General features: G+C 39.4%; 1 protein-coding gene across 1 annotated transcript in view; it reads right to left on the minus strand.

Moving 5' to 3' along the window:
* Positions 1 to 26,691, minus strand: part of GALNTL6 (polypeptide N-acetylgalactosaminyltransferase-like 6) — a 215,371-nt gene that overhangs the window by 119,095 nt on the left and 69,585 nt on the right. Inside the window, exon 4 of the mRNA XM_012651657.1 lies at positions 2,577 to 2,684. Coding sequence (XP_012507111.1) covers positions 2,577 to 2,684 — 108 coding nt within the window. The remainder of the gene's footprint in view (positions 1 to 2,576; positions 2,685 to 26,691) is intronic.

The raw sequence follows: 26,691 nt of genomic DNA on the forward strand, positions 1-26,691 counted from the left end.
AAAACAAGCCTTTGGGGTCAAGTTTCCACCTGCATCTCCATTTCCTAATAAGGCTGAAAGATTAAAATACCAAGTGAGTAGATGTGGCCCTGCATTGGCAGCATCTTTAAAGTCTCTCATCATTCTTGATGATTTAGTAATAATGCAGGTGTAGCAAAGTAGTTGAGGTGCTCCCACAAAATATCAGAATTGTTTTTCATTTTCATATACTTTTTTTACTTAAAAAATCATAAAACATTCCTCAGAGTGACAGTTGAGCTTCAATATTTATGACTTTCTGATTGCTCTAGCAGTTGAGGAAAAAAAATAAATAAAAATGAGCCCTCAAGTAAAATCTGAGTGGAAAAGATTAAAATTCAGAATTATGGAGTTTTCTCATTTCAATGAATGCTCACTTTTTCCTGGAAGTTTTACGTGCCAGACCTAGTTTCGCTATATTTGACAGTTCTTGAAAAAGTACGTACTTTCTTTCTTGAAAATACATGAACAATTTTATTTTTTGAAAACAAACACTTTTAGATCATCACAACTTTTCCCACCAACTTTTACACTTTCCTCTGACTACAGACCAAGCACACGCACGTCTTGCAGGTCAAGGGTTCATTTCAGGGCACAAACGGGGAAGCGTGTAAGTGAGTGAAAGTGGAGAAATGACAGAGCATCGTTATCTTTAGGGTATTTTTAAACGGCTAAACTGCTATGATATATGGTATCTACCTGGCTGATTTGTGATATGTGTCAAAATTGTTCAATCATTTACCTTCCTGTGAATTCTTGTTCTTTTCTGATTCATTTGTATTAAGTCTTACGACTATCTCCTTACCCAAGATGCAGCTCTTTAATTTACGATTGGTTTCTTTCCTTCAAATAGTGTATTTCTACAGCTATTTAGAGGAGTACATTATTAATGCTTAATTAATTTTGTGGGGAGGGAGAAATAATATGACTACAGGTTGAGCATCTTTAATCTGAAAATCCAAAATCTGAAATGCTCCAAAAGCCAAAACTTTTTGAGCACTCGACAGGATGCCACAAGTGGAAAATTCCACATGTAAGTACTGAAGACAAACTTTGTTTCATGCACAGAATTATTAAAAATGAATTAAAAATTACATTCAGGATATATATATATAAAGTGTATATGATGTTTAGACTTGGGTCCCATCCCCAAGATATTTCATTATATGTATACATAGATTCCGAAATCTGAAATCTGAAACACTTCTGGTCCCAAGCATTTCGGATAAGGGATATTCAGCCTGTATTTCCCTTCAAGATGTTTGTAACATAACAACATTATTGTAAACTCTAACTGCGGTTTGAGATTATGAAGGTGACTTGAGAAAAATGGGCACTGTTGACAACTAATCTCAGAAAGGGCATAAGGAAGAATGAGCTCTCCCAAAGAAGATTCAGTATTAATGAAAATTTTACTAATATGTCATTAAAGTGTTCATGTTTTAGTAACAACTTAAACTCATAGTACTTTCTGTTCTTACTTTTCCTGATTAATTAATATTTCAACAAATATCTGAGTTCCACCGAGCCCTGTTTTAGGTGCTGGGAGGATAGCAGCAAATCACGCAGACAGAGAGCTGTGCCCTTGCGTTACTGATACTCTGCCGGATCCTGATGAATTAGTTTATTCATTGTTTGACAAAAGCTCGTTATGTGAGCTTATTGAGCTTTATATGAAAGACTCAAATAGTCATATATTGCAGCCCTCCTAGTAGAAGGACCGCAGTGAAGAGTTCAGGATTAGATTCCCAGGAGAGCACTGTGCAGAGAGATGTGGTAAAAATACCCTTATTCTAGATCTGGCATCTGAGCTGCAGCAGGTGCATATGTGGTGAAGGAAACTGACCCGGCCATGAAGCCAGTAACAGAACATGGAAAACAGAGAGGTCGTCAGGACTGCTTGGGGAAGCTATTGTGACTATGTCCTCCTGGACATGTATGACAACATTCTAAAAGGCAGAAGAGAAAAGCATCCTTGCACTTGGTCTATGAGAAAAGGTTTTATTCAAAAGAATATGGGGAAAAAATATTAGACTTGGCCAATTTTAGAATTTTGAGGATGAGTAAAATTTTAGGCAGAGCTGGCCCTGGTTATAAATGAGCAGAGTTTGGGCACCCATCTCCTCCCATCCCCTCCTCACCCCTTTCTGCAGCTGACTTATCACATATCCTGTTGCATTCCATGTGGAAAGAAAAGAACTGGTCCCCTCTTTTGTAGACTTTCTCTGCTATTTATCATTCCCGTGATGTAACAAGTTACCTCGCTAAACCTCCATTTTCTCATTTATGAAATAAAGGGTACCAACCTCAGAAGGTAATTAACGGTGAAGATTAAATATAAGCATGTGAAAACGCTTTGAAACAATTCATAACCAGAATTGCCATAATAGTATTAACTATTATTATTAACTTCCTTAAGCAATGGAAACCAAACTCTGAGACATACATTAAAGAGTATCTGTGAGACTGTGCCTTAGATCACACTGTGTGTGAGGCTGACTATTCTGCTTGCACAAAGCCACACCAAGCCCATTCTGGTCTGATCCCGAGTTACTCACTCTTGCCAGGCTGGTCCCGGATGGAACTTTGTACGGGACGTACTTTCTGTAGATATGACCAACTCTGGAACATGGAACGTCAAACATTTCTCCTCCACACATCCAAACCTAAAGGGGGAAAGTATAACAAAAGAGAACAGTGAATTTCACACAAAAAAGGAAGTATAGCCACTCAAAAGGCAGGAGGATTGCTTGAGCCCAGGAGTTTGAGTCCAGCCTGGGCCAACATGGTGAGACCTTGTCTCTAAAAAAATAAAAATAAATTAAAAAAGAGGAATTATTAGCAGTATTTATAAAACATTTCAAAATCTCTTAAAGTCTCTAAATCAATAATTTCTGTCTATTATAAATGGTTAACCAAGAAAGAAAACCACAATTTTTAAAACCTAGATTCATAAATGTATAGAATCAAAATACCAGTTCATTAAAATCTTATTTTCATAGACAATATGTTGGCTTTTAAAAAATTCTAGTAGAATTTTATTACAAATATTCTATTGAGCGTCAACTGCCGGCCGTATGTATGGAGACCCCTCTACACGATTCCGGCCCCTAGCTGTTGAGTCATGTCAGCTGACTCCATATATCACGGAGCAGGAACAAGCTACCCTCTTTTGCCTTTTTAAAATTTGGGGCCCGCAGAATCCAAAAGCTTAATAAAACAGCTGCTTATGGTGGTATGATTTGTTATGCAGCAGTAGTAACTGAAACTACATATTCGCAAATCCACGATAAAGGTGAATTGCTAACACAGATAACCAAAACCTGTGACTCACCCACAGATTTCACCTTATCCTGTTGTGGGAAAGACAGTGCTGGGACTCACCAATTTCTATGCTCACGGCTTCCTGGGCACACTGCCAAGCTGTAATTCCCAGCTTCTTTGTATTTAGATGGGCCATGGGATCATTTCTTGCCAATTGAACGTAATAGAAGTGATGTGCACCATTTCTGGGCCAAAGAAAGTATAAATGGACTTCCTTCGCTATCTTCTTCACAATTTCCTTTTTCTCTCCGTTCCTGACCAATGGTAGAAGACCCAGAGGAGGATTCTGAGACCCTAGTAGTGGTGGATCATTAAATGGATGGGGCCTGTGTCCCTGAAAAACTGTGTAGAGCAGAGCACACACCTCCTCCTCCACAACAGGACCAAATTGTGAGAAGAGCAATAGAAAAATCTTACTAATGTTAAGTCACCAAGATTTTGGGTTTGTTACAGCAGTTAGTCCACCCTAACTAATAACCTTTTTTTCCCAGTCTGACATTTTTAATCAAATGCAGTGACTGTAATTATTTGAGAGATTACTTCATGTCATATTCCTACATTTTAAAGAGGTAGAATTTAAAAGCAATTAGACAACAGATGATGGGGGTGGGGGGGTAGAGGGTGAGCAGAGAATGTTAGATAGCCCCGTATATAATAAAATGTCAGCTCTTATCGGCCATAAGATAAGCAAATGTCAAGGCAAAGATGTCTTTTTATCATCTGTGCCTAGGAGATCATAATTTGTTGGTACAGCCTTTTATTTTTCCTAAAAAAAAAAAGGTGCCATATTGCTCCCATTAGTTTGCGGAGGTGGCCAGTCTCTCCTGCAGGATCGGGGAGGTGACAAGTGGGGGCAAGATGTGGGGCCAAGGCCTGCGGCAATGCCTTACGTTTTCTGGCTTTAATCTGTTCTTTGGTTCACGTGGTCCTGTCGAATAGAGTGTGGGCAGAAGTGGACTAAATGCTACTTACAAGAGAGTTTACCAGAGTGAGAACAGCCACGGCAGAAAGTTAAATGAGTCATCACTGCCTGCTGTTATGGACTGAGTGTGTGTCTCCCTCTACCCTCTTCCACATGTATATGTTGAAATCCCAACTCCCAAAGTGAAGGTGTCAGGAGGTAGGGACCTTTGGGAAGTGATTAAGTCATGAGGGTGGAGCTCTCGGGAATGGAATTAGTGCCTTTGTGAAAGAGACCCCAGAGATCTCTCTCATTCTCTTTCCACCCTGTGAGGGTACAATGAGCAGTCTGCAGTCTGAAACCTGGTCAGAGCCTCACCAGAACCCAATCATGCTGCACCCCGATATCAGACTTCCAGCCTCCAGAACTGCAAGAAATAAATTTCTCGATTATAAGCCACTCAGTCTATGATACTTTGTTACAGCAGCCCAAGTGGACCAAAACGCCTACTTTTTAAGAGACGGCAAAACAACCTAATGGACATGCAGAGATGAAATTCCAACTAATCGTTTTCAAAGGGTCACTCTAACATAGTTTTTAAAAGATCCACATATCAGTTTTATATTTGTGTAACAGATTACTACAAATTTAATGGCTTAAGACAACGTGTGTTTATTATGTCACAGTTCTGTGGGTCATAAGTCCATGTGGGCTCAGCTGGGTTCCTCGCCTGGGGCCCCACAAGGCTGAAGTCTCGATGTCTGCTGGTGTCCCTCCTCTGGAGTCTCAGGAGGGATCTGCTTCCAAGCTCACATAGATTCCGTTGCTTGCAGCTGTAGGACTGACACCCCCAATTTCTTGCTGGCAGCTGACCGGGCTCAGCTCCTCGAGGCCATTTTCAGTTCCTTGTCCCGTGGATCCTGTGTCTCAGCCATGGTTAACCTCGTGTGATTAGGTTAGGCTTACAAGATCATCTTCCTTTCTTAAAGTGAACTGATCAATAACCTTAACTACGTTTGCCAAAGCTCTTTTGCCAGGTGACATAATCATGCGAGTAAAACAAGGAGGAGGGTCATTTTAGAATTCTCCTACTGAAGGACAAAAAGGACAACCGCCATTTTGCTTCTTCCCTGGATGCAAAAAGCCCGCTCGGAAAGCCCGCCAAAGAAATCTCCACCCCCTACCTCGAAAACGATCCTCGGGAAGCCCTGGTTGGTTAAATCTGAATCCCTCATTTACATAAAGGGGCCCAGGCTCTGACTGGCAGATTCTGAATCTCTAATGGGCATGACGAGCCTGGGCCTTGATTGGTCCCTTTTTGACACCTCGCTTTGCATAAGCAGGACCACCCTTTTCCACCGCCACCCCTTAAAAGCTCCGCCAAGCACTCAGGCGAGGCTCCTCTCTTGTCGCTCGCAGCAGAGCTCCTTCCCGGACTTCTTCAGCCTTCCCGGACTTCTTCAGTAAAATTTGTCCTTGTTCGGGCCATTTCTCGCTCTCCTTTTTCTCTTTCGTTCTCTCTAAACCCTTTTTCTGACACCCGCCGCTGTTTCCAATGAATCAAAATTCATGTCTTCTATCAATAACATCCTCCTAGTTCTTAAAATTATTCCCACCACAAATTTTTCTTTGTAGCTAAGTCAAATTCAGGAAAATTCTGCCTAGATTTCTTTGTGCTAAATTCAGTGTTGAGAAAACGATAGTATCTTAGGATTTATCTTGCCACCAGGATCATTTAAAAACAGAAACCTGAGCACATCCATTAAAATTCTTGAGTGGTTTCCTATTGCTCTTAGGGTGCAGTCACAACTCTTCCTTAAACGGTCCAAGGCCTTGTGTTACCTGGCCTTCACTTGCTCACCTGTCCCTCAACCACCACCTTCCCACTCCCTGCGCTGGGCTGTTGTGAATTCCTTGGAGAGGACCAAGAGTCCCTCCTCCGGGCTTCCTGCCGTAAAGTTGTTCTCTCTTAAAGAAATTCTCCCAGGCTATCCTTTCCCCTTTTCCTATTCTTTGCGTATATCCTATTTATTGTCCACATTTCAGCTTAACCGTCAGAACTGAGCCTCTAGATTTGGTTAGAACTCCCTATTCTATGCTCTCATTCCATTCTGTGTTTCTCTTTCACATAATTGATTAACTGAGCCAACAACTGTGTTGTGAGCACTTACTATATACGCCAAGCATCATTCACCAGGCTGGAGCTGTAATATGTGACCAATTCAAAGTTTTGAGCACATGGATCTTTCTTTCAAGTGGAGCCAGTACTTAGGACAACTGTAATTAAGTGTTTTATTTGTGTGCTCCTGTGATTTGCATAGGGTTGGCCTCTCCTCACTGGACTAAGTTCCATGATTGTTTTGTTCACTATTATCTCTTCAGCTACTAGTGAAGGATTTAGCACATAGCAGATACTCAGTAAACATTTGTGGAGGCGTTGAGTGTGATCACTTCTTCTTTCAATTATACTTATGCTCTTAGGTTCCCAAGGCCTTCCTGATTTAGTGTTGCTTTGTACAACCTCAGGGCCACCTTGCTTTTTACCATAAGCACACCATAGTTGTCCTTAATCTTTGAGTTGTTTTAGTTTCTATCTCATGAATATCACCATGCACTTCTTTGTTTTTTTCAGTCTTCCAGTAACTGTTTCTAGTTCAGTAGAAGCATCCACATCCTGACACAGTAGAGAGATATGTTTAGGAAACAACGTAGAAACATGGTTCATTAGGAAAGCATATTGTTGTGGCGTTTATCAAATGCTATATTTGTTGTGAAAGATATGGTCTATGTTTTTAAAAGACATTTTCTGGTAGTACGAAGTGATGATTGTCTAAAAAAAAAAATCTATGGCAAGGTATCTAATCCTTGGAGAAATGTTTTACATTTACAAATAATGTGCCTCCTTTCGACAACATGGATATTTTAAAGAAATGTTATTTTACTCATGAATGAACAGAAGGCATTTTCTTTATCATAATATAGTTCAAATTGACTGAATAATTAAACGTTTGTCTTATTTTTTAAATCACCTTCCCATAGCAGCCACAAACTGGAATTTAGACATAGAGAATGTTACATTGAATGGAATCATACAATTGTAACTGGTCACATAAAATATGAAATTAGTTTCAGTAAGAAATTGTCAGGAGGACATTAAGATAACACTATTATCAGGCTTAAAATGATGCATGATATGCTGTATGGAAATGGTGATCTAAATTCTCAAAAATAGTCTTTATCAAAGCATTCGGTTCCCACACTGGCCACCTCTCTAACATTACCTCCTGCTCTTCTCTCCCCGCCTCCTGTGCAAGCTCTCCTGGCTGCTTTTCTGTTCCTCCCACAAGCCAGATATCCTCCTGCTTGCGGAATTTGTATTGGCCGTTCCCTCTGCCTGGAATTCTCTTCTTCCAGAACTACACATGGCTAATTCCTTCATCTCCTTCAAGTCTTAGCTCCAAATCCTTGCCCCAAATACCCTCTCATCCTGCACTTTCAGGGCTCATCACCTTTCTCTGCCTCTATTCTGATAGCACTTATCACCTTCCAACTCAGTAGATACCTCATTTATTATGTTCAGTGTTTGCCCACCTAACCCTACAGCAAAGGCAAGGATCTGCATGTGTTCCGTTGAGTGATGTACCCTACGCCCCTAGAATATTGCCTGACACGTGGTTGGCCCTTTGTAAGTATTGGTTGGATGAATGAATGAATGAATTATTGGTTCATTAACATAAAGTAAGGTTAATTCCAGACAATTGAGTTACTTAATAATAACTCATTCTGTAACTGTCATTAAAAATAATAGCTGTAATCTCTAGTACATTCAAATGCAAATTTCAAGGTAATAAGCTATCTTGAGCTTATTTTCATTCATAAATGGTTTATTATAAAATAAAGAAATGGCTGATGTTAAAAATACAGCACACTATCTATAAATAAGTAATTACATTTATGGGACAGGAAAATAACTTTCTAATTGCATGGTATGACTTGGGCAGGTTGAAGTTCAAAAACTTCTTAAGACTAGTCAACCACTTTACCATCTATCTAGAAATTATAATATTGTTAACCTGAAAAGGTTTGGTGTGTAGATATTGAAACAGCCCAAGTCTATCACTAAACTACTTTTCTGGGTTAGACGTAATAAAAACTACACCTTTTGGCCTGACTTGATCTAGAAAGGGCGTCTGTGGGAAGCTACACCCCCACACACTATTGCTTTTCTTTATTCTTAGAAACCTGGGTTTTGAGGTTATTTTTTGAGATAGGAGATTAAAAGAACAGCTTATTTTGACCTGTCCTTGTTAGGTAGATAGCTAGGGATTGTGGGTCTCCCAGGGATGAAAGTGGGTGCTGTTGCCTTGGTGCAATTCCCCCACCTGGGAAGAAGGAAGAGGGTGGGCCCTAGACCCCCTCTTGGTCCTGCCCCACTTTGATCCTGCCCTGAGCTACTGCCATACCTGGGGGAGGAGTGAACACCTTATGAATCGGCCAATCTAACTTAGCACACTAGCTGCAAAAGAATGCGGAGGACCCTCTATCTAGCCCATGGGCCAAGCAGCATAGGTACCATGGAGTACGGAAGTGACCTAGAACAACTCACATGCATAGTAAGACTCAGGTCATGCAACTCCCAACTGTCCAATCGAGTAGTTCCATGCTGACCTCTGAACCACGAGGGAGGTCCCAATCCGGGCACTATAAAATAAGACACAGACCATAACCAGGCCCTTTTTTTGCACCCTTCCTTTTGCTCTCCCTTTGTGCAACAATGGGTCCGGTTGTCATCTGTGGCGTATGTATCATGCTTTGTAAACCTAGATCTTGCTCTTGCTCTATGACCCTATCTTTCTCTCCTCAATAAACCTCATTTTCATGCTTGCCTTACTTTGGTGTGTTTGGTCATTCTTTGGCCATGAGTGCACTAAGAACTGACGTTTCAGACTAAAACCTGACTTCCTGACTCCCCTTTTCTATTTGTTGATCAGAGTTTACTAGACTCTGATCTAAGCAGAAATTAAAAAATATATCTATAGTCTTTAATAAGATAGGGTGGTTTTTAGTCTCAGGAGAAAAATCTCTAGTTTCTTGAGCTATCTGCTTAGGATTTTTCAAAGTTAAGAAATGCTCTGTTATGTTGATAAAGTAAAAAATCACACCCACACTGTCTTGCATTTTAAGGAGTTTTTAGAGGTCTGGGTGGGGACAGCAGGGTTTCAGGGTATTCCTTGTTCACAGGATCACTGCTTTTAGGGTGTAGCGTTCACATTTACAGTTAACATAAAGCAGTCTTAAAACAGTGATTGAGATGGGGAATGAAACTTAAAAACATATATTACTTGTTGGTTTATTAAAGACATTAATTAAATCTTGGGAGGAAAAAATGGATTTGAACATCTTAAGAGTGCTTCTTTGGGTAAAATATTATGGTTAAGGACATAACCTGTATTTCCCTTAACTCATTATTCTACAGCTTACTGAGAAGGTACATTAGAGGCCAAGTGCCTGCTTTTTACCATATTTCCATATGTCTCCAGATTTTGAGTCTATTGCTTAAATTTTCCAGATTCGCCATCTGCTAAAATTAAATAAAAGTTCTTTAAACATTTTTTTTTAAAAGTTGGCTTTCTGTTATAGAATAACAGCTTCCTTTTTTTAGGGGAATATCCAAACATAGGATCCTCCTTTTTCCCTCGTTGAGCTGTCAATCATCCACCTACCTAACGGCAGGGATGGGGCCACGACTCAGGCCAAGTGAATTGGAGTCCTTCCCTGGGGTTTTGCTACACTGGAACTCCCTCTGTGGTGGAGGAGCAGAAAATGAAAGCCTGAGAGTGCTCTGCAGCCATGCCTGAGGGGTAGGAGAAGAGTCCTGGGAGGGCAGGAAGCTGACCCAGAGGGGGGCAATCCGGAGAGATGCCGAGAAAGGTCCTAGCAGCATTTGAGGCCCTGAGGGCTCTAAACGGGTCTCATTTTCCTGACATTTTCACAGTTTGTTTACATAAGCTTTCTCCCCAATTCTTTCTTCTAACTTAGAAATGAGTTGATTTTCTGTCTTCTATAAGCCAAAGAATCCAAATAAAGAAACTCTTCTTGCACAGTGAGGGGTTCAGTGTCTAGGAGGGCCAGGGATGTGCTTTGAAACAAGCCCCTCAGTGAAATGCTACTCAGGTGACTACCCTGGCAACAGATGCTTCGGAGAAGGAAACGGAAATTTATTTTTAAATTTCATTGATATTTTGATTAACTTTTTTAGCAATATTCAATCTGAAGACATTTCACCAAAATAAAATTATGTGAACATAAGGGTTCATAATGGTATTTGCAAATTATTTTTATCTTGAGAAGTTGCTATACTTTCGTGATGTGGTACTGTGACCAGGTTTGAATTGGGCAGGTTACTACGCTTTTCTGAGTCTCATTTTCACCTTCTGTAAAGTTGGGGTGATGTATCTACTTCGTAAGGTGGTTGTAAGGACTAAGCAACGCACACAGCATCCTTGGGTGGCACGTAATAGGTGCTGAAGAATGGTGGTACATGATATAGTCTACGTAGCGGACAACCTTGATTGTTCTGGTATGTTAGGGCTATGGGAGGTGGCTGCGGTGTCTCCACATGTTGGCCTCTATGAGACGGGTCAGGGCATGTGGCAACGTGCATGTCTGTGAACGTGAGAGGGGAGGTAGGCATTCTATTCTCAACTGCTACTCTCGGTTTGGAGAGAAAGGGGGCGTTTCGGGTCAATGTATGTCGGCCTTATGTATTACAGATGGCTGACCTTGATGTAGAGTATAAAAGTCAAATTCTTATGCCTCTGAAGTCACTGTGTGCGTGCATTCTGGAGGCTCCAATAACGCTGTCATTGGGATTTGGGTGAAGGGCGTGAGAAGGGTATGGAAAGTTTCCTGTAACTTTCTGTACAAATACCTTTTGAACTGAGGGGCAAGCTTGCTTGCTTTTTAGAGATTTATATGTTAGATGCATTAGAGTGTTTAGATTATATTTCATTTTTCTTGTTAGGGAAAAATGACAACCAGAAAATATAAAAGTTTGAAAAAAACTTCAATATTAAAAAAGATTTCAATAGGAAGTCCAATTGACCTTAACACAAGTACTGAATGCTGTATAAATTGTTATTTTTTTTGCTCACTTTACAGCTATCTGTAAAAGCTAAAATAAAATTAAACAAGGAATTAGGAAAATGCCGTCAGACATAAAGAAAGTAACAACAGGAAGGAATTCAGGCTTGCCTCTAGGCTTATATCTAATACACATAAAATTTAACTTGCAAATGCTCTGTTACACCTGAGGTACCTTTTGTGGGGTAATTGAAATGAATCTCAGACGGGCTTGTGAGACATTGAACAGCTGTTTCTGTTTATCTTTGAGTTTCTGAATGAGTTTAGAGTCATTTTAATATTTTCTTTGGAATACCAATTCTGGGCATGTTGAATTAAAATGGATATTTTTATGTCACCTAGGCTAAATATTGTAGGGAAAAAAACCCCTAGGAACAACTCTAGATACTTTCTTGTGAATCTGGAGGTATATTGCGTGCCATAAAAAGGCTTCTGTCACATTTTAGACACAAAATGCAACTATACTTTGAGGTACTTGCAGGCTCAGAAGAAAGGAGCAGGCTCTAATATAGCTGGATCATAAAAGCAACGAGAAGGTATATAAAATATTTTAGAATCATCCTTGGCATAAAAAGGATTTCTAATGAGCACATTTTATAAGGCTGGATTTATTTCTGACAAAACCATTTGCACAAAGTGTCACCAAGATAGTGGGTACGGAGATGGCTTAAGGGAAAAACAGTACACGCCTAAAAATGAGATTGAGTCGTACCTTCGAGGGAGGCAAACGAACTGTTTTAAGAGCATAAATTAAACACCCTAGGAGGTTTTTGTATTTTCAGACAACTGTGGAGAAAGTGGAAAATGCTTATTAATTAAAGCTGTAGGTTATTTGCCAGTGTCCTGGAAGCCCATCTAGGGAACCAGGAGTGTGAGAAGTTAGCGAGCGCGGGGTCTGAGGGGCAGAGGGACTGGCATGGGGACAACCTCCTTTCTCTGGGATGCTTGTCTGTCATTATTTTCTAGTTTCTCCTACAAATCTGTTGGGGGGTAACACATGGAACGTTTGAAACCAACAGCGCTGTGGTGACGGCGGGATGAGAGAGATTCGGGATTGGAGGGGGAAGAGGGTGAGGAAAAGAAGCCACCCTGGGTCGCGACGCCGAGAGGGGGCCATTCACCAGAACACCATTGCACAAATCGCCCGCTCTCTTTGCTCAAGGGTCTCCAGGTGGACCAAAGTCCTTCCTTCAGCTCAGAGTTGTGGCCTCATCTGCACCTTGGATTTGTTTCTAGCGTTTGTACTTACACAATCCTGAGATCCATGTAAATACGTATGAACTGAGCAATGCAGATTAGGATGCGTTTGAAAAGGCCCTTCTGACCATTCAATCTAAAGCCCCGCCATTACCCTCTTACAGTCAGGGGCCTACGGAGACCACCTGTGTGCATCCAGTCAGGGGCTGGCTTTCATATGGGGCCAGCGGACAGTGCAGCCCGTTCCACCTCCTTCTGCCTTGGCATGTAGGTGAAAATATTTAAGAAACATTATGCCAGACAAATATAACTGTTTTCTATTCTGGGGATCTTGCTTTGTAATATTGGCTGGTTTATTTCCTTTAGCACTTACCAAGGTCAGAAATTATCTTGTTTATGGATTTATTCACTTATTTATGAATAACCTGTCTTTCCTCACACTGAATTCCATGAGGTAGAGCCCTTGTCATTCCTGTTGACTAGAATATTATATTATTCTCAATAATAATATAATTTTCACATAATAGGCTTTCAATTAATATTTACTGGATCCATGAGAACATCTGTGAATATTGTCTTCATGTGAAACTGTAATTGTAGTTTTATTTTATTTTATAAATACTTACATATATGCTATATTACATATGTTTTATATATAAATTATTAAATATAAACAAAAGTGTTTATTCCCATTTTTATTTTGCATATATGTTCTTTCCTTTCTTTCACTTACCAATAGGTTTAGATACTATCCCATGTTAGTAAAAAATAAAATTATTGCATTCTTTTTAAGGCCATACTATAGTCTATAGCATAGATGGTAGATAATTAGTCTCCTAGTGATGGATATTTAAGTTTTCCATCAATATTAAGATAAATATCCTGTATATGTGTCATTTCACACATATGTGAGTTTACCTTTGGGTTATGTAAATAGAAATGAAATTGTTGAACCAACACATACACATTTTAAATTTTGAAGGGTATTTTCTAATTGTTCTTTATCGATGTTGTACCACTTTTAACTACTGTAACTGACGGTGTTTTCTGAGAATGTCTGTTTCTCTAAACCCCAGCATGTTGATTGTTGCCAGTCTAATAGGTGTAAAATCTATAATTATCATTTTAATTTGCATTTTTCTTATCATAATTGAAGATGAATAACTTTCAATGATTAAGAGATATTTCTATTTCTTTTCCTGCTGTCTGTTCCAATATTTTGCCTTTTTACAAAACTGTTTAATTTTATTGATTTGTAGAAGATCTTTATGTATGAAGGGTATTAGTTGCAAATAACTTTTTTTGGATTGCCATTTGACTTTTGTCTTTTTTATTCTACATAGAATTTTTTATGTGGATGAATTAATCTTTTTAAAATTGCTTCTTTTTTTATTTATCACACTTAGGAGGCTATGCACATTTTAATTTTTCCATGATTTTTGTATTATTGTATTTTTCATTTTTTTTTTTTTGAGACAGGGTCTCATCTGTCACTGAGACTAGACTGCAGTGGTGTCATGATAGCTTATAGCAACCTCAAACTCCTGCACTCGAGCCATTCTCCTGCCTCGGCCTTAAAGTAGCTGAAACTGCAGGCACGGACCACCACACCTGGCTAATTTTTTCTATTTTTGTGGAGACGGGGTCTCGCTCTTGTTTAGGCTCGTCTCAGACTCTTGGCCCCAAGCGATCCTCTCACCTTGGCCTCGCAAAGTGCTAGGATTATAGGAGTGAACCACCACACCTGGCCAGTATTTTTCATTTTTATTCATAAAATGATTTATCTTCTTCGGATCTATTTTTGCACCAGGTGTAGGATTCGACTTTATTTTTTTCTCTGAAGTGGGTTGTTGTCCCCATACTATCTACTCAGGAAACCATTATCTCTTTCTTGATCTAAAATGTTTATTTTCTGCTAAATTCACGTATTTATCTGGATATCTTATGCTTAATTCACATATCTCAATTGTGTACCATAGATATTTGTGTTTATTAAAGGAAATTTTATTATGTATTTTGTTATTGGCTATGGTTAGTCCCCTATCATTTCCCTCCCCCAAATTTTCTTATTATTCTATTTCTCTGTTTCTCATTATAAACTAGAAACACTTTGCTTAGCTAAAAAAAATTCCTGTTACTATTTTTAGTGAGATTGCATTAAATTTATGAGTATGCTTAGGGAGAATTATCTTCTTTATGAATTTTCACTTATTCAAGTCTTTTTTGTGTCCCTCAGTAGATTATAATGTTTCTTGATAGAGGTTTGCACATTTCTTAAGTTTATTCCTAGTTATTTTTTTTCCTACTGTTGTAAATGACATTTTGTTTTTATTCTTTGGGCGGTGGTTGTATATATAAAGGCTATTGTTTTCCGTATATTTATACACACACACATGCATGCACACGTACTTGTCCACGCACATTTTATCCGGGCAACTTCCTGAATTTCTTATTGTTTACAGTAGTTTTTCAGTTGGTTCACCTTGCATTGTTTAGGTGGGTCATGTTACTGACAATGAATAAAAAATTTCCCTCGTGATTTCCAATTTTCACTTATTTTTATCTCTTGTCTGACTGCATTACTTACTATTTTCAGAATAACATAAAATAACATTAAATAATAATTTAATGAGAAAATTCCTAGAGTTTTCTCATTAGGCAAGCTGATGGCTTTTGAGTAGAGATATACTCATTGTACAGATATATTTGTATTTTAATCATGCTAAGTGTAGTAGTCCTCCCTTATCCCATGGTTTAGCTTTCTGAGGTTTCAGTTACTCGCTGTCAACTATGGTCAGAAATTATTAAATAGGAAATTCCAGAAATAAACAATTCGTAAGTTTTAAATTGCATGCTGTTCTGGATGGTATGATGAAATATCACGTCCCCCTATTCCATCCTTCCCGGGACATGGATAATCCCTTTGTCCCACATCTCCACGCTGTCTACCCCATGGCCCGTGAGTCACTTAGTAGCAGCCTTGGTTATCAGATCGGCGGCCACTGTAATTAACCCTTATTTTGCTTAATAAGGGCCCCAAAGTGCGAGAGTAGTGATGCTGATGATTTGGATATGCCAAAGAAAGATCGTAAGGTGCTTCCTTTAAGTGAAAAGGTGAAAGTTCTTGACTTAATAAGGAAAGTCAAAAAAATCATATGCTGAGGTTGCTAAGATCTACCCTAAAAACAAATCTTCTACCTGTGAAATTGTGAAGAAAAAAAAGAAATTCATGCTAATTTTGCTGACGCACCTGAAACTGCAAAAGTTTTGGCTACAGTGTGTGATAAGTGCTTAGTTAAGATGGGAAATTCATTAAATTTGTGGGTGGAAGACATGAACAGAAACGTGTCCCAACTGATGGCAATCGGGTTGGTCCTACCCGCAGTCTCCAGCATTCGCTGGAGGTCTTGGAATGTGTCCCCCATGGATGAGGGGGTCTAACTTATTAAGTGTTTCGCTCAAGAGTAGATTGCAAATTTTGTCAAATGCCTTTGTATTACCTATAGGGATGACTGTAACCTTTAAAATGTACTATTTTCAGGTGAATTCATTAATACATAATCCAATATGGAAACATACCTGTGAAAGCTGCACTTAATTTGGTGTATTAGTCTTCCAATAGCTATTGTATTGTATAATCTTTTATGATTATTATTTTTCATCACACTTGTGATTAGGTGACATTATATGAAGAAGGTGAATGGATTTTGCAGACATAATTATGATCCTAATTTATTTAGATCATTAAATAGGAAATGTCTGATTTCAAATCAAAAGTTTAGTTTATTATACCTCAAACAAGAGGCAGTACAATTAATCAGAGTGTGTGCCTAAACTATCCACGTGGATGCCTCTGAGTTCATCAAAAGGGGAATTATCCTGGGTAGGTCTGACTTAGCAGGTGAGTCTTGAAAGGGAACCTGGTCCTTCCTGAAGGAAGATATTTGATGATTTTGAAATGTGAGAGGAGTTCTTTAGCTGGCCTAGAAGAAGTAAGTTGCCATGTTGTGAGAGGGCTCTGGAGGGGACCACATGGTAAAGACCTGAGATGGCGAAGCTCAAGGTGACCTCCAGATGACAGCCAGCAGGGCAATGAGGAGCTCGGTTCTAGGACCACAAAGAAATGGATTCAGCTAATGACAGGAGGGAATTTGGAAGTAGATGTATTCCCACTTCAGCCTCCAGATGAGGACAGAGTTAGCTGAACATTTGATTTCCGCCTGGGAGATCCTTAGCAGAGAACCCTGCTAGAGCATGCTGGGCTTCTGACCCAGAGACTGTGAGATCATTCTGTGCTAAGCCACCAAGTGTGTGGTAGTTTGCTATGCTGCAATAGAAAGTGAATATAGTCAGTTTAGGGCTTATCTTTTTGGAGATCAGTTTTGCCAGTTATATTTTCTTAAAAATCATCTATTTCACCCATAATTTTAACTTTATTTGCATAGAATCGAGCAAATTCATTCCCCCCCATAATTATTTTTGTTTGTATATTTGTGTTTTCTTTTTTCTTTCTGTCTGTTTTTTTTTTTTTGGAGACAGAGTCTTGCTCTGTTGCCCTGACTAGAGTGTGGTGGTGTCCTCACAGCTCACAGCAACCTCAAACTCCTGGGCTCAAGTGATCCTCCTGCCTCAGCCTCCTGAGTAGCTGGGACTACAGATGAACCACCATGCCCAGCCAATTTTTCTATTTTTTGTAGAGATGGGGGTCTCGCTTTTGCTCAGACTGGTCTCCTGAGTTCTTTTGTCTTTGAATGGCTGATTAACCATTTCTAATTAATTTATATGTCTCCACATTTACCTATATCTCTTATTAATTATTTACTTTTGCCTGTGAAGAACCAGCTTTTGCACAGTTTTTGGTTTTCTAAATCATTAATATCTCTTTTTATGCTTATTAATTTTTTATTCTTATTTCCTAGGGTTTATTTTTTATTTGCAAATGAGTTGGATGTTTAATTAACTTATTTTTATTCTCTCTTTCTATGCTGATGTAAACTTTTAAGAATCTTAATTTTTTTCTGAACACTGCTTTAGCTGTATCTCCTGTGTTTTCACATATGGCATTTTAATTTTAATTTTTTCCTGATAACGCTAATATGAATTTCTTTATCTTTTATATCAATTTGTTCTTTTACTTTTTAACTTTGTTTATTTTTATTTCCTTTTTCTCAACCTTATTCTTTATGCTTCTGTATATTTTCAGAATATTCCTTCTTCTTTGTGTTGCTTTCAATATGACCTTCATTTTGGTTGTGATGGCTTTATTTTATTTTCCATTTTGTCTTAACTGCTGCCATTTCTTTTGCATCTCCTTCTGTTGTCTTTTGGTATTTTGCCAAATTCCCATTTTTTTTTTTTTTTAGTAGAGACAGGGTCTTGCTGTGTTGCTCAGGCTGGCCTTGAATTCCTGGTCTCAAGTGATCCTCCTACCTTGGCCTCTCAAAGTGCTAGGATACAGGTGCCTAATTTCTTAAATGTCAGCATTTAATTATTGTTTTACAGAGTCAATTGCTTTATTAACTTTTTCAAAAAATTTGTAGCAATGAATGGCAACATAATTTTGGACCCTTTCTTTTTTTTTCTTCTTTCTTTCCACCTTTTCTCTTCTGTATGCTGTTTTCTTTTAAAAATTATTATTGTTTATCTTTGAGTATGGAGAATTCTTCTTATTAATTACTTGCACGAATTTATGTGGGAGAGAGGCCAATGTTACACTCTAAGCTAGCTGGTATTCACTTTATGACCCCACATTTTGTATGTTAGTGAATTCTTTCAGTTTTTACTTGTCTGCATCTGATAGAGACTGGCTGCTCACGATACCACGTATCCTCCTCCTACCGCCTGAGCAGCTTGCCTCCTGCAAGCATGGCTTGTCTGTCTAATGCTCTTTCCTGAACCATTCCCAGACTCCCATTTGCTGCTTCTCCCTGTGCCAAACTCAATCCAGAGAAGCTCTGGCTCCCCACAACCGCGCCTTTAGCTATTATTTCAAGAAAGGGATTGTTGGTTCCCTGCTTGGGGGATGTACTAATTACTTTGGAGAATTGAGATCTGCTGATTTCAAGTGAGATTTGTCGCAGTGGTCATTTCTTCTTCCCATGCCCCTGTTCTACCATCGCTAAAGTTACCCTTATTGCATCTGATGTCCTTCCTTACACATTACGATAGGGGTAAGATGTCTGAGAGTTCTATTAAGGATAAAGTTAGGTTTTTTATTCCTGTTTCTTGTTCTCCTTTTTTGTTTTGAGTGAGCTCTAGAAGATCTTTCTTTTCCATTTTAAACTGTAAATCTATTGTAATTGTATAACATTCTATTGTTGAACTATAAATATACTTAAAATTTTTGGTGGCTATGTACTATGTAGAGAAAATTTGAATTGAGCTAATTTTGTGGAGTTATTGATTTTGAGTTTGTTATGTACAAATAAATAAAATCCATGTTTGTTCTTGAGAAGCTCTGTAATGAGCTTAAACTCTATTTTATTTTATTTTTTATTTCAGCATGTTATGGGGGCACAAATGTTTAGATTGCATATATTGCCTTTGCCCCAGCTGAGTCAGAGCTTCAAGCGCATCCATCCTCCAGACGGTGCACACCGCACCCACTAGGTGTGAACATACCTATCCCTTCCCCCCCCCACCTGCCCAACACCCAATGAATGTTACTACTATATGTGCATATAAGTGTTGATCAGTTAATACCAATTTGATGGTGAGTACATGTGGTGCTTGTTTTCCATTTTTGTGATACTTCACTTAGTAGAATGGGCTCCAGCTCCATCCAGGATAATACAAGAGCTGCTAGATCACCATTGTTTTTGTGGCTGAGTAGAACTCCATGGTATACATATACCACATGTTATTAATCCACTCGTGTATTGATGGGCACTTGGGTTGTTTCCACATCTTTTCAATTGTGACTTGTGCTGCTATAAACATTCTAGTGCAGATGTCTTTTTTATAGAATGTCTTTTTTTCTTTTGAGTAGATGCTCAGTAAATGGATTGCTGGATCAAATGGTATTTCTACTTGTATCTCTTTAAGATATCTCCATATTGCTTTCCACAGAGGTTGCACTAGTTTGCAGTCCCACCAGCAGTGTATGAGTGTTCCTATCTCTCCGCATCCACGCCAACATTTATTGTTTTGGGACTTTTTGATAAAAGCCATTCTCACTGGAGATAAGTGATATCTCATTATGGTTTTGATTTGCATTTCCCTGATGATTAGAGATGTTGAGAATTTTTTCATATGTTTGTTGTAAACTCTAGAATATATGGTTACTGAGCAATAATAATTCCAGTGATGGCTGTAAAACTTGTTTCAATAAAGAAATGGATGTTCCATATTCAGTGATTAGTCCCTATTACATATGTTCAATCCTTATTGAATAACCAACACACTTTGAAAATAGTAAAAAATTAAATATTACATTAAATCATCCAAGAGTTGTTAGGGCTCCTATTTAATAAAAGTCAGATAGGAAGAACCTGTATTTCCTTTTAAGAGTAGTTTCAGAGAGTGGCAGTAGCTACTTTTCACGAAGATCATATAACCTATCTTTCCAGCTAAGAGAAATTAGGTTAATGGTTTTGAGAGCAAGCCCAAATTCTAATCCTTGCTTTGATATTAACTGGGTAATGGCCTGTCTCTGCAATTACGAAACAGAATTTTTTTTACCTTGCATTAGTGTTGAATGGGATAAGAAATTGAATTCAATGACCTTTAAGTGGTAATTCATTCCTTTTTCTTGTTAAGGACTCAAATAATAGTTATTATCACTATGGGGAGAATAGAGTGGCCAGAACTTTGGGGACAGGATGGAAAGACTTTGTAAGTCCTAACGAGGCAGAGCACAGATGGGATGCTGTCTACTAGACTCTCAGATGTACTTCCGTCCCTGCAGGCCGTGCACGTGCGTGCCTGCGTGGAAGGGTTAGACCTCGAAGTACTCACCAGGTTATGCTCAGTGTGTTTTCCATCTTCTTTTCACTCCGGGACCATTGTCTTTCCCACACACCAAAGTATGAAACAAAGATTCAAAGAAACCCCAGAGGCTGATTTTAGGACTAATTTTTTTTCCCTGTTTAAGAGAGAGTACGTAAGACTAGGCTGGGGGATCGGAAAGAAGTGGCAACCGAAAAACCGGAGAGGGAGGAGGTGGGGAGCCAGCCTGCAGGGAAGAGGCAAGGCGGGCGCACCCCTGCGAGGCGGACGCCCCCAGGCCCCTCATGGAAGGACTCTGGCCATTCTCCATCCCGGGCACCTGTGAGCCCCCTGGACAGAGGTCAGGGCGAGGGGGCACCTGGGCAGGAAAAATGACCAGAGGGGAGAGCCCCACCCCAGACCACAAGCGAACAAGAGAAAAATTAACCTCTGCACAAAGGCAGCAGTGCACCTGCCTCTCCGCTGTACAAGCTTTTCCTGTCTCTGTTATCAGACTGAAAACTGAGAGCAAGGACCGAAACTCTGCTTAACTGGTTTGATGTATTAACCACCACTCTCTGTGCCTTCTGTAAACGTACTGAATGACGCTTACATCATGGTGAGCCTGCGTCGGACACAGGCTCCGCGGAACATGCCTGCGCTCCTTCGCGTCCAGTGCTCCCGACAGTCACGTGACGTGAGTGCCTCGAAGGTGGTGCATTTCTTCCTAAATGTGATTATGCTAAATTTTTCATTGTAATTATGTAATTTAATTAAATATTATTTAAACGGATGAAATAGGGTTACGAAAAGAGAAAGAATTGTTCATGTCAAAAGTGATTTGAAGAGTTTGGAAGGATTAAGTTGTTAAAAAAATTGCTGCCAAATTAGATGTGGGCAAGGGAACAATAAAAGATTGAGGAAAATCATTAAAACACCAGAAGGATTCTATTATTACGACTACATTACGATAGCTTCTGCGTCCAGCACAAGGGAAGCCAGACTGGAAATCACAGAGGATGCGGTGTGGGTGTGATCTATGCACCTGCAGTTTTACTCCAATCAGTGGACCAAATGCGGGAGGAAAGCTTTGGCCTTCCTTGCGTTAGAAGACCGGCAAATAAAATAAATGTACATTTATATGTTCTATCTTAGAGGAGACTACGAATGTAGTTGTTAGGCTTTTCTGCTTAATTGATGTTTATGTTTAACGGTGAAGTACTCATCTCGGTTGTACTTGGTCCAAGGGCTTCTGCTGGGCTTCCTTTGCCTTTTTTTGCAGCCTGGCTTGCGTGGTGTGTGGACTCACGTGAAGGCTGCTGATTAATATTGATAGAGACAATAAGCAAATTTCTCAGGAACAGAACCAAATCTCACTCGGTAGTTAAAATCCCTGCGATAACTAGGGAAAGAAATGGAAGCCTGAGTTTCCATGTTTTCCAGGAAGGAGAGGAAAACACCATGGAAGCCGGTGTGCCGGGCAGATCCAGGCAGTCGGGTGGGCAAGTAATTGATGGAAAGCTTCATGGTTTGTGATTCAATCTGTTCGTTTGGTTTGTGTGGTGGTTGGGAGGCACTGTGAACTTTTAGGAGGGGAAAATAAAGCAACTCAGGGAAAACATTAATGAAACGTTGGATAGATTAAAAGAGGAGAAAGATTAGAGGACGAGAGGCTATGGAAGAGGTTATTGCTTATGTCCTGAATTATTAATGTGAATGTGGGAATAAAATATATTTCAAATAATACTGAGGATGAAGAATTGTGGTAAATTAATTCTCCAGGCTGCTATCGGTTGAAGAGTCAGCTCCTCCAAAGAGAGAAAGTGCTCACATTTATCTTTGAATCTCAAGAGCTTTGCCCAGGGTTGGCACATTGTAATCAATAAGTAAATGTCTGTTGAATGAATTGATGACCTGCAAGGGACCTGTGAGAGGTAAGTTAACGTTTCCGTAAACATCTGGACCTTAAGCCCACCGCATAGGAAGCACGAGGGCACACTACCAAGGTGGCTACAGGGTGTGCTCTAATCCACTGGGAGTGGTTTTGAAGTAGGCTGTGGGGCTCCTGGTTTGCTAGAGTCATCCCAGGACGGATGGTATCCCACCCCTCCCCCCCGGGCCCCTGAGTGCTTCTGCACGGCCAAGGCTGTTGATCACGAGCCCTTCCGGCACTGTAGCTGGCCCCGGAACTGTAGGATTCATGTGGGGCCATGCTGCGAGCTTCTGGGGGTGGCGAAAGGCAAACCAAATGTAACGTTCTTCCGCCTGGATGCAGACTTTATGCCTTTTGCCAGAGGATTCCGCGGCACAGAGTCCGGGGCTTCCTTCTGCATCTCATGTGGGTGCCTAATTAGTGTTCGTCGTCACTGGTCACTTTTAGTTTGAGAAACGTTTTCTTCAACTGAAGGACTGGTCTTTTGAAAATGCCAACATTGGGACTTTTACCCTTGGGGAATAGGTGTAAAGATGCACTTTGGAAAATCAGAGACTCATGGTAGTTTTAACATTATTTCGGTAACATGAATAGTAGACCACATTTAAGATGGGGGCTGTCTCTTTTATCCTGCACTGAGCAGTCTGCCTTGCGGTCCTCTTTGTGTCCAGGTGCAACTCCAGGTTGAGTACCTGGAACCATGCCTGGCATACATTAGATGCTCAATGAAAGCCGGTTGGATTATTGACTAAATCCTCCCGCCACCCTGCAGCTGCTAACCTAGCGACACTGGAGAGACAGCTGGGTGGTTCTGGGCCACACGGGAGCCAGGTTCCCGTTAAAAGAGACTGAAGCCTGGGCACAGTGTGGAGAGACCATTTCTCTGGAGAGGTTTTTTTTTTTTTTCTCTCTACTGACTCCTGAAAATTATACTGGATCGGCTATTATGTTACAGCATGAAATTTACTCATCTAGTCAGATTTACGGAAAAATAAGAGAAAGATATTTACAGAAAGAGAATTGAGGAACACTCTTAGCCAAATACTGCAGGACCAAAAACTCAGTCCTTTATATAAAGCAGAGTTTTCTGGAAATATGTTCATTCAGTGCTGGAATCTTGAAGTATACATTAATGAAATGATTCTTTGTTTGGGGAGTAAACAGCAAGAGAAGATGCCTGCTAATGACCATTCATAGAAGTCTGGATTTAGAACATTTACGTTCTGTATTATGGTGCGAAATAGACTAGCAGCTCTCAATTATCCAGGCATGTTTCCCCAACCTCAAGTGCTGACCAGTGCATATCTTTCAGTGCCTTACACTGTAAAATTAAACGCAATTTATGGGACATGTCCCAAAATGCAGGCATTTGATTTTTCTCTTTCATTTTTATTACCAATTTACGGAGCTATTCATAAACAACGCTCTTGATTCCTTTCACACAGAGAAAATTCTTGCTTCACTGCAAATTCTACCACAGCCTGTTTAAGTCTGTCCTCTTCATGTTACAAATACTAATAGGGAGGGACAGGAACCCCAAGGTCAGCAGACAATAGCGAGAGGAATGAAGGGATATGTCTGAAATGGGGCCCTGTTAAGACATAGCTGTCGCCAAAGAATCTGTCATTCCAGCCAAACAACCTGGGGCAATTTAGTCCTGAACTTCCAGTGCTGTTGCCATGGTTTCTAGACAAAGACGGCAGGGCTGCATTCCAATTATATCCGTTTGGAATGACAGATAACTGAAAAATAGGAAATGGAGTAATAAAATCTCAGGTCACCCAGAAGAGATGTGATGGATACAAGTGACAGAGGAGCGAGAGATGCAAGTATATGTTTGCCAAAGACACCTTTGTGATTTAGAATGCAAATGTATACTCTGCGAACTCTCCGGATTTTCAACAGCAATTTTATCCATCATCCAGTTCATTATTTAAAGCCAGGTATCTCTTGCTTAATAGAACTTTTCTTCAGAACATTTTAAACTTAAGGAATTCATGAAATAATAGAATTTAAGAAAAAAAAAATCTCCTGTGGAAACTAAAAAGTATCCCTTGAATTCTGAGGATATTGCAAATACAGTAATGAGATAAACCATTAGGTAGGGATCAAACGGTTAACAGTGAACTTTGAGAATGGTGTTGGTGGATATGATTTGAGTGTCAGAAAATTTCATGTGTCTGTATTCTCTGTAATTAAACAGAAGGGGAGCATTTTAATCCCTGACACTGAGTAATTTCTTTAATCTTTAAAACTTAAAAAGAAATTGGTCTAAAAAATCTTTAAAACTTGAAGTCTCAGTTTCTTCATCTGTACAGTGGAATGATAAAATCCACCTTTTAGAGTTATGATTTTAAATTAGATAATGCACATAAAGCCCTCAACTCAGCATCTGGCATATACTCCTATGTAAATGTAGAGGATGCTACTTCTATAATTACTACTATTATTATTATTACTTTCTGTCATATACACTGTAACAGGTGTACAACTATGGCTATAACAGAGGAACCCAAAAGACATTGGCAAATTCAAAGATTTAAAACAATGCATCTACCAAAAGTTTAAAAAAAAAAGGTTTAGATATGAAATTAGATGTGTTTGAATAATGGACAAAAAAAGCACTAATTTAACAAATGGTATTTCAAGGATTACTGCCAGCATAGTGGGAGGGAAAATTCTAGATGTTCTGAAGCCTGCAATTATGCTTCCTGAATTTCTCTTTGGGGATACTTATTTTATGACACTTCGAGGACAACATAACATTGCTGTTAACATGTTGAATATAGCTGTTACAGTTTAATAAAAATCAGTGTTATAATTTGATTTTTATGTATAAATTGGAAAAGTTAATTGGATTCTTACGTTTGACTTGTACTATGTTCAGGATGCATTTTTTTCATCAGCAAGAACTGGCTTGATTTTATAATGGAAGTAATTAGCAAATATCGATTTACTTAGAGATTTCTGTATGATAAATGTTGCAAGAATCAGCCTATACATCTATATAAATAATGACTGTGATGAAGGCAAAAGAGTTCTTTTTTCATTGTGAGACTGCTTTTTCAAAAAAAAGCCCATCTTGGCAGTTGGATTATAACCTTGGGCACTTTATTTTGCCTTGCTTAACTTCTTCATATGTTATGGTAATTTTTTTTTAGTTCATAAACTCTGAAATTCGATACTCCTTCATAAACATGCATACATATCTGTGTGTATATATGTGCAATAAAGGATATAATTTTACTGAGCATTTATGGTGAAAGCAAGTAGAGCCCTGGCCAATTTTAAATAAAAATAATTCAAAAACTTATTCATTTGGGACTTATATGAAGAAGAGCTTCAATTTGTCATTTATATTTTTAGGCTCACTCTTCTGTTATTGGAATTGTGAAATAACTGGTTATGATCAAAATCTGAACTATTTTAGAAAAAACACTATTTCTAGAAAAAATATGAAGAGTAAAAGCTGCAATAACTTAATTTCTTTCATCTTAATTTCTCTCAATTCTTCCCTCCATGTGCTTCACGTGCTTTAAAAGGAATGCACCTGCCAGTGCAGCAGCAGTCCTGTCGGCACACCAAGTCTCCAAGCTGCACACGCAAGTTTGAATTATTTCTTTTTGCGCATGGCATGGCTACTGAAAGATCACAAGTAGGTAGTTTTTCTCGTCCAAAAGCTCCCTTGTGACGGTAACCTGCTCATCCCCCACAGCAATTCTGCACTCATCCGTAGTCAGAGGTCTCTCTGCAGGAGCCCCAGCATTCAGGCAGGAGTTTGTGAAACCTCGGTGGAGCCCAAGACCTAGAGAGGGTTGTTTTAAGAGTGCAGACTTACATGAAGTGGCTGTTCTGCCCTATCCAGCTTGCTTCTGGGGTCAGGCTCAGAAACGGCCCAGTCCCCCAAGGGGCTTGGCTACAATATCATTTGCAATCAAAACTTTTGCAACCATTATCCAAAGTGAGGTATCACAAGATCGGAAGAATGGGCTCCACTTGTACTCGCCATCAAATTGGCACTAACTGATGAACACTAGGGTGCTCACATGGCAGTAATACTCTCCAGGGATTAGGGGGATTGGCGGGGGGTGGGTAAACCCTCAATTAAAGGACACGGGGAGCATTGTAGAGGGGAAGGGCACACTGCTAACCCAATCTTGGGTGAGGCAAAGACATAAAATGTAACCATAATGTTTGTACCCTCATAGTACCCTGAAATAAAAAAAAAAATAAAAAAAACCTTTTGCAA

This window comes from Propithecus coquereli, unplaced genomic scaffold, assembly GCF_000956105.1.
Source record: "Propithecus coquereli isolate 6110/MARCELLA unplaced genomic scaffold, Pcoq_1.0 Scaffold36, whole genome shotgun sequence".
In the NCBI taxonomy this organism is placed as follows: Eukaryota; Metazoa; Chordata; class Mammalia; order Primates; family Indriidae; genus Propithecus; species Propithecus coquereli.